We start from the raw sequence: 9,109 nt of genomic DNA, 5'->3' as shown, positions 1-9,109 counted from the left end.
TTAGCCAGTCTCAACCCCTAGACTTTGTATTCATATATCCCACCCTCTAAGAAAAGGAATCCTTTCAAAGCTTCCCAGTACAAACCTGGATATGTAGCTCAATTGGTAAATTACATGTCTAACACAATAAGGCTCTGGATTTGATCCCTACCTACTACCACATAAATTGGACGTGGTGGACCAAGAGTCATCTTCAGCTACACACTGAATTTGAGGCCAGGTTAGACTACATGAGACCCTGTTTCAAAACAAACAAACAAACAAACAAAATAAAAACACCTTCTCAAAATACCCCCCACAAACAAACAAACAAGAAACTGAAAACCTTCTTGGTATAATTGTCGATCTTCATTTAAGAAACCCACATGTTTATATTTTTAAAATTTAATGTTTTTATTGATATTTATATTTATTCACTGGTTCAGCCCAGTAATATTTATACTTTATGAAATGATCAAATAATCATGTAAACATAAAAGCAAATAAACATACCTATCATCTCACATCCTAAGTACTTTTTGTTACAAGAACATTTAAAATTCACTGTTTCAGCAGTTTCAAAATGTACATTATTAACTATGGTTAGCAGAGCTTGTTCCTTTTGTCTGAGACTTTTGATTCTTTGAACAATACCTCCTTTCTCCTATACCCCCCTCAGTCCATGGTATCTGCCACTATATTCTCTACTATATATTATATATTATAATTTTTGGAGTCCATTTATAAGTGAGTAACTGACATGAGATTCAATGATGTAGAATGCTACAGATGTGTTAGCTTTATATACAGACCGTGGTGGTTCTTTTCCTGCCCTTCCTGTTACCTGCATCTTAACTGACAGGAATGTCCCTAAATTTTTATGCTATAAAATATTCATAGCCATGATTTGAAGTAGTACTTAAGTCTTTTAAATGGATTTTATTTTATTTTATCATATATTGGTAATTGATTTTTTTATGTTACGATTGCCTCCATCTAGATATGTATACATGTGTAAGGCGAGAAAGGGGCATCAGATTTCCTGGAACTGGAGTTACAGATGGCTTTGATATGCCAAGTGGAAGCTAGGAACTGACCCTGGGTCCTCTACAGGGATAGCACCTGCTCATAACTTCTGAGCCATCTTTCTAGCTATGATAATTTGATTTTAAACCAGAAGAAATTGAGACAAAGAGGTTAAAGACATTTTACAGGGAAATCTTCAAGCTTTTTCACATTTCATCCTATAAAGGAAAATATTGGAGACTTTTGTTAGCAGGAGGAGTTTTAGAAATATTTAGGTATGCTGTGACTCTATCTTATATTGGGTTATTCACTGAATATTATTATTCTTTCAATTCATTGAGCACATCCTCCTTTGTGATTTTGGCCCATGCCTCTGGGATTTCACCTGTGTCTGTAAATTTCTTCTGGTATTTTTCCTCTAATTTTGATCTGAAGTGTGAGACAAACCATTTCCAGTATGACTGGGTGGATGAATCTGGAGTGATACTCCATGTGGCATAATCCCCTCCTGCCTGCCGGTAATTCTTATAAGAGATTTCTCGGTTATTTCCCAAAAGCATGAATCGATCACTTGCTACTGAACTGGTACAGCAGTCAATGACAAAGTGGTCTGTTTTATGCTTATGCCATCCATTGACAGCCTGAGGACGGTGGAATGGCACACTGTGGTCTCCTTCGTGTAGGGGAATGGTGTTTGTACATATTGCATTACACAAAGGACACTGTTTCCAGCAGCCACAGAGATGTTCAGAGAGAATCTTCTCAATGTCAGGAACCATTTCATCTATGGGTCTCCTTGAGCAATCCTCTTCTACTTTCCTCATTGCAGGATCCAAAGCTGCACTCATAGCTTCTTTGAGAAATTCAGTATCCTTAATCTCCTGGTGCTCGATGCTTATCAGGTCTCTTCTTGGAAAGATCAGGTTGCTCCCTAGGTGATCACAGAACAAATCCAACCAGCCAGAAGCAGTGCTGTTGTTATCATTAGCTACTTCTGTGGTCTTATGAATGGCAGTGAGGATGGCATTCTTGATGTCACCTAAACTTATTTTTAAAAAAGTATTTACTTTTTCACCTTCTTTTTCTGAACAGTATCTTCTAATGTGATCACTAATGTAATCCCTGAAAAAGGATTCTGGCTGATGAATGTATTGCCAATACTTATCAAAGTTTTCTTCTTCTGCCAGAGAAATGAGAATATGTTTCTCCAGGTTAGCCCTGTTTCCATTGAATGCAGGGCAGGTGGCTCTCATTGCTCCAGCAATTTTAATGACCATTTTCCCCCGTATGGTGGCAGAGATAGCAGGGGTGAGCTTGTGCCAAAGAAAATCAACAAATGTTTTGATGGAGGTGGCACCTTGGCAGGAGATCTTAAAACTCATGAAGAAATCATCTTTCTTCCTCTCCAGATAGTTCACAGGATCATTTGCTCTCTTGAATGCTTTGTGCATTTCCTTAAAACTCTTAGATGCTCTTTGGAATAAGCATAATGACAACTCAAGGATATATTTGCTTGTAAATGTGTATCTTCCCTCAGTAGGTGCAGATTTTACTTCTTCTTCTATTATCCTCAGGATTTCATGGAAATAACTTGAATTGTAATCACATTGTTGCTTATGAATATTGTTGATAGTTTCATTAAATCTTGAAATAATATGGTCAGTAGTCATATTAATGGATTCCCTATCACAGACCTTTAATGTCCTAGTCATGAAGTTATACTTTTTATTCATTTTTATATGTTCATCATAATTTATTTGAAATTTATCACCAGAATTTCTCAATAGTATGTCCACCATGTTTATTTCCTTTTGGAAATACTCCCAAAGAATGTTTTCAGAATCTGTGTCAATGTCAGGTTCTATGACTGGAGGAAGATCTGAGGACACATCACAGACCCATTTTTTCCAAAGTGGATCGAATTTTTCACGTAATTCTCCTTCATTTAATTCTTTACCCTTTACAGTTAAAGCCAACTTTCTGCTCCTTTCCAATAATTCATTTGCATAACTTGACTTTTTCTTATCCAGTCTTTCTTGATTTTTTTTTAAATGAATAAGTTCATTGGCTTTCCTTCTGGTGTCTGAAATAAGTGTCTCTTTTAAGATTATGAGCTTATTTTCAAAATTTGATTTCCATTGAACCAGTATTTCATTGTCTGGATCTTCATTAAAATATTTTTCAAGTTCTTGTTTAATTGCTGTATACTTTTCTGTGACTGGAGCCTCAAATATGCTTGTTTTGAGTGCCTCAACTTTCCCATTCTGAATCTGATTGATCAGCTGGTTCTGAAAGTCCAGCATGTGACTCCTCAGCTCCCAGGTCCAATGGTTATACATAGTTTCCAGCTTGCTCATGGCCATGACCTCTCTGGTGTTCCTGAAGCTGAAAATAAAGTTCTCATTTACTAGGGCTTTCCACAGATCTTGAACTCTAAATTTGACATCTGAAATCTTCATGATGCTACCTCTGGATTCCTGTTTGGCAGTCAAAATAATTATACTCTTTAGTTCCTGGACATTGTGACTATAACGAGGATTGGGAGGGGCCATTGGGGGATTACCGTCCCAGAGGTGGGCAAAGTAGTAGACATGATTATTGACATCGAACTTAATGACATCACTGAAGTGGGATACATTTGAGCACTCTTCTTGTTCTGCTGCTGTTACTGCCATTTCATCCAGTCTCTGCTCTAAGCACCTTCGCCCTTCCACATTTTGGTCTTTAGCTGTAACTTCTCCCACATTTTGATGGACAAAGAGGCAACTGGGGGAGATTTTCACTTGTTTCATCCTTAGAAAGGCTTGGACAGCTATCTGTAGGATGTCTTGCATCTCAGAGGGATTCTCCCCAAAAATGTTGATCAGAGTCAGGTTTCCAAGTCCAATGACGAAGGTTGCTAACTCATTGTCCCAATTCTGGGATTTGTTGTTGAGTTCTGGAGCTCGAAGTCCTTCTGTGTCTACAACAAGCACAAAATCAAAGCCAAGTTCTGTGAATGTTTCTTCCACCTTCAGGAGCTGCATATAGGCCCCCTTGGTACACCTGCCTGCACTGGCTGTGAACTGCAACCCAAACAATGCATTCAGTAGTGTGGACTTCCCTGAGCTCTGTAGGCCAAGGATAGAGAGGACAAACAGCCTTTTATCTCCAACTTTCTCTGAGATCTTGTCAAAAACAGCTGCTATCCACTTTAGAGGCACATATGAAGCATCCCCATCCATGAGCTCAATGGGAACACCAGCTACCATCAGGTCTGCAGCTATTTGAGGAAGGCAGAGAAAAAGGCTATCTCTAGAGGAGGAAATTTCTTCCAGAGCTTCATAGATCTGTCCAACTTCTCTGAGAAGGTGCTCAGTTCCTAAAGTGCAGTTAAGAATTTCAGTAGAGATGGCTTCTATCTGTTTCTGCCAGAGTGTCAGGGAGCTGCTCTTCTGTGATTTTTGTTTTTCTTTTTGTGCCATTAACCACAAAGATCTTTGCTTTTCATGCAACTTTTCTAGGTGTTCTGTAGTCAGGTTGTCAAAAATCAGACTTAGCCACTGCAAAAAGTAGAGTTTGTTATGAGTTTCTGAATATTCTTGGAGAACTTCAAGAACAGAGCGCATTAAATCATTGAGAGGAAAGGCTTTTTCCAATTGCCGACATCGAATTATTCTTTTATCTGTCTCAATCTCACTCTTGTGTTGTTCAATGCTCCGATTCCCCTTTTCTCTCAGATGATAGAATTCTTTGTCCTTCTTACACCATAGGTGCCAAAGTTGTCCCTGAAGAGGTAATAAATTTTCTTTTGTCTGAGATAACTTGGATTCCTCCAGGAGGGCCATTATAGTCTGTGCCTTTTCTTTGGCTTCCTTGCAGTCTTTCTGGTCCTCATCAATAAGGAATCCTTGTTTTTGAGCCATCTGTGAACAGTCCTCTAAGCTGAAAGCAGTATTAGAGAGTTCTAGAAAATGTTTGATGGCATTTGTGAGCTCCTCTGTTAATTCGGCTTCATTTCTATTCCTGATGCCAATTCTCATTCTTTTACCCGAATTATTGGCTATGGCCTTTTCTTTGTCATCAATCAAGCATATTAGAGGTCTTGATGACTTGCAGAGGTGTCTGACAAGTTTTTGATTTTCTTTATTGTCATCAGAAGCTGACATGAGGATCACAATGAGAGAAGAGACATCTTGTAAGAAGCTGAGTTGTTGTCTATGTTCCTTGGCATCTCCATGAAGATTGGTGAAGGTCACACACTTGTCAAATCTGTCCTCACTTTGGCCCCCAGGACAGAACCAGCAGATCTCCACCACTCCTTCCATCAAGAGACAGTCTTTGCTGCTTCCTCTGCAGTGTCTGTGAAAAAACACATCATGTTTATGTTTACTGAGGAGAGAGTTCATGATCTGAGACTTGGAAGCTGAGAGGCTATTTCCAACTCTAATGAAGGACACAATGGGGGTGGCAACACGGCACATCTGCTGATTCTTGTGACTGTAGCTCTTGTTCTGTAGTGATTTACTTTCATTTTGCCAACTTCTCCTAATTTGTCTGAGAGACCAGAGAGAAAATTCAACCTGAGACGTGTTGGGATTTGGCACCACAAGAGGGAGTGCAAATTGACAAATGGAAAGTTTGGACAATATATACTGCCTGGCAAGATCGTCTGCACAGTGAAAAATGGCCATCTGGATGTCCATTGGGTGAATGTGGGTCCAGGACTCAGTGGATGAAGGATAGGTAAGACTGTCATTTTCTTTAATGATATCTTCATACGGATCGAAATCTTCATTTTCATGATCACAAGAAACTTCGGAGATCTGGTTTTCTATGTTTTTGTCATTTTTGAAGACCAGATGTCTGAACCCACAATCTAGCATCAGTAGCTTTTGTAGGAAATAGAAGGGAAGTTCCTTTTCAGATCTTGGCTGTGTATTGTACACAGAAGTCTTGTAGATCAAATGGAAGTCAGCTCTGCTCATCCTTTTCGGGTAGTGATGTTCTAGGCCTAGACGCTGGAGTAAGTCTAGGAAAGGTCCTTTTTCTATCAGATCCTTTTTGTCGTTTTCATTATTTTGTTGTTTATAAGTCTCTTTCTTTTCAGGGCAGAGGCTTTGCAATTGTTTTTTTACCTCATCCATTTTCAAGGAAGGAATGGTGGCTTTATAGTCCCCATCAATGAGTAATCTCAAATCGTTCTCCAGATTTTCCCAATCATGATGTACTCCATATTTTGTGAGAACATGTGCAACTTCTTCAGACAACAGTTGTCCCATATGTTGTCTTATTAATGCCAAACGTTGTCTTTTCTCTTCTGTAGAAATATCTGTGATTTCGACTGTGGCTCTGAGAGCTGTGAACACCAGGAATGCCTGTCCTCTGTAGCTGCAAATATTTTTAAGTTCTTGATATTTGTGTTGGATAGTTTGCATTTGATCCAAGAGGAAGTTTAACTCATTACATCCCAGAAGATGCAGAAAAAAATTGTTTGCCAACTGATAGCCTGCCCCAGCTGCGATGGAGAGTAGCATCAGCTGCATGTCTGGCTGCTCTGTTTCTCTGAGGTACTTCAAGAAGGAGCCAATTGCTGTGGTCACCTTATATGTAGCCTTTCTTTTAGCTTCTTCCACTGTTTCTGGGGACTCATTTTTTATATTCACTTCCATTAGGTTTTTGTGGATTTTCTTTAAGGTTTTAATGAATTCAGAAAATGAGGGGATTTTGACTTGTTCTTCCTCTGACTCTGACTGATTGATCCATTGTATAATGTATTGTGCCTGAGGAAAGTTTGTTACTTTGTAGACATGAGGTTCTAGAAGGCTGCGGAACTGAGATTTAATAAACTGAGCTTTGTAAGTGGGAGAATTTTTGCAAAAGTTGACAGTATTTATTAGAAAATTCTGCAGATCCCAATCTGTGAGGCACGTATTAATCCAAATGTTATAACTTTTTATTTTTTGACTCAATGTTTGCATAAAGTCTATCAACTTATTAAGCTGTTCTTCAGGATCAGAAACCTCCCAGCATTTCACATCCTCTAGGAAAAGCCTAGCTTCTTTTCCAGCAGTAAGAAATTCCTCTCCTTCTTGAATCTGGGCAATGAGTCCAGTCAGAGCAGTGTAGCTGTCTTTCAGGCAGCTAGCCACTTGAAGGGCATCCTTAAAATCACTTCTGTGGCTAGAGAGGATGATGTCCCAAATGGGTACCAACTGAAGTCCCCGGTCGATGACAGACCATGTTTGATTGCTGGCAACAAGACCGGCTGTCCACTGAGCAATTCCATCTGCTTCTGCTGGTCCACCGATCTGGGCAACAGAGAGTTTCACCTTTGTTTGAAAGTTTTGATGAGTTGTACTGTAAGATGCTGTTTTTGCATGCAAGTCTGACATATTCACATTTGCACCAGCTTTAACTCCAAAGCCACCATAGCTGCCCCTTACATAAATATTCAAGGATTCTGCTGCCTGCTGCTTTACATCAGCCAATTGCTCTCTTTTGAAACCCTCTGAAATGGCCATCCAACAGTGGATTCCCCCCAGGTGCAGAGGACCTTGGTTAGCATGAGAGCCAAACCTGTGAAAAAAGTTTTCAGCCCTGTGCTTCAGTAAGGGGAATCTGTCTGAGTGTGTAGTTTGATTCAGGAGCTCTTCAATACTTTTTAGCTCCTGGAGAGCAGCCTTGGAGAGTTGAAGCTGATGGATGTGAAAGTGGCAGGTGGCCAGTGGGATGTATCTGAACTTGGCTGAGCAGAAATAAGATTGCTCTGAATGTGATTGGTGGGTATTCCCAGATTGTGTATGTTTGCTTCGATCCACACCAGCTTCTAGACTAAGTCCCCAGCCTTCGCCTTTAGCTAAGAAGGTTGGACTGAAGCCCAGCTTCTCCATAGTCTGTGTGAACATGGCTTGTTCTTGAAAAGAGGAAAATTCCTTCATTTCCATCCATGTGCCATGCTCTGGGCCAGCAAGTGAAAACTCCATAGGGACACTGAGTAGCTCTTCTTTCTTCTGAATCAGGCTTTTTTGGTGTCTGGTCTTATAAATTCCCCTCAGGGCCAGCCCTCCAGATGCCCATCTTACCAGGTCTCTATGTGAGAAGTTTTGACTATTTGCCAGTGTCTGTTCAATGTGACTGAGATGTCTCTCCATTGTTTCAGTGACATCTTTTAGGGGCACTTCAGGACTTGGCCAGCACTCCTCAGGGATCTCCATTGCTTGCCTCAGCTCTGCTTCTTTCCTCCTCACTGTCTCTTCCTGTCTGTGCTTCCCTTGTGACTGCAAGGCCCTCAATTCCTGCAGTGCCTGTCCTGCCTGCCTCTGCCTGTTCTTTATCATCTCCCCTGGAGTCTCCTGGAACTCTGCAACACTATTTGTCTGTGAGAGGTCAAGCAGCTTCTCTAGGGCCTTTTTCTCCCATGTGTGTTGTGTCTGGGATTTCAGCTTCTGGAGATCTTTTTCTTTTAAATGTTGTAAGGCCTGGGCACAGTTCACACCCAGGTCTTCCTGAAGCTTAGGCAGCCAGTAGTCAACAGACAGCCCCACTTCTGTCAGCATCTCTTGGAGATCTTGCCTTCTTCTAGGCTGAGGCTCATCAGGGATGCAGTTTGTTGTTGCCATGGCTCTGTGAAAAACAGATGTGTGGTTAGTCTTGTCTGTGTATTGACTTAGGAAGTGTCAGCCATGTGATTATTAATGTTAATCTTTTTTATCTCCTGTAATTGTTCCAGTGTATTTAAAAACAACTGTGTGTGTGTGTGTGTGTGTGTGTGTGTGTGTGTGTGTTCTGGCTGTTCTGGAACTTACTCTGTCTACCAGGATGGCTTCAAACTTGGAGATCCACCTGCCTCTGCATCCTGAGAGCTGAGATTAAAGGAATGTGTCACTACCACCTGGCACTTAGCCTGATTTTTTTTTTTTATTAGTTCAAGTTAGGGAACAAGCTTGTTTCACATGTAAATCCCTTCTCCCTCTCCATCCCCTCACCCCCATCCTTCCTCCCCCACCTCCAACCTACTCCTCACCCCATCCACCCACCACTCCCCAGGCAGGGTAGGGCCCTCAATGGGGGCTCTACTTAGCCTGATTTTTAAGCTTCCTCTTTCATAGAATTAATTGCTTTG

General features: G+C 40.7%; 1 protein-coding gene across 1 annotated transcript; it reads right to left on the bottom strand.

Annotated features, from left to right (window-relative positions):
- Window positions 1-1,325: 1,325 nt before the first annotated feature.
- On the bottom strand, window positions 1,326-8,606 carry LOC100762477 (interferon-induced very large GTPase 1). Its single transcript, XM_027404963.1, has one exon. The coding sequence runs from the start codon at window positions 8,604-8,606 to the stop codon at window positions 1,326-1,328; it is 7,281 nt and encodes a 2,426-aa protein (XP_027260764.1).
- Window positions 8,607-9,109: the final 503 nt, after the last annotated feature.

This window comes from Cricetulus griseus, chromosome 3, assembly GCF_003668045.3.
Source record: "Cricetulus griseus strain 17A/GY chromosome 3, alternate assembly CriGri-PICRH-1.0, whole genome shotgun sequence".
Taxonomy (NCBI): Eukaryota; Metazoa; Chordata; class Mammalia; order Rodentia; family Cricetidae; genus Cricetulus; species Cricetulus griseus.
Note: the sequence above shows the minus strand (reverse complement) of the source record. Positions and strands in the feature narration are given on the sequence as shown.

Excerpts from the sequence above, each read along its gene's own strand:
- LOC100762477 (XM_027404963.1), bottom strand. The coding sequence starts at position 8,606 with ATGGCAACAACAAACTGCATCCCTGATGAGCCTCAGCCTAGAAGAAGG.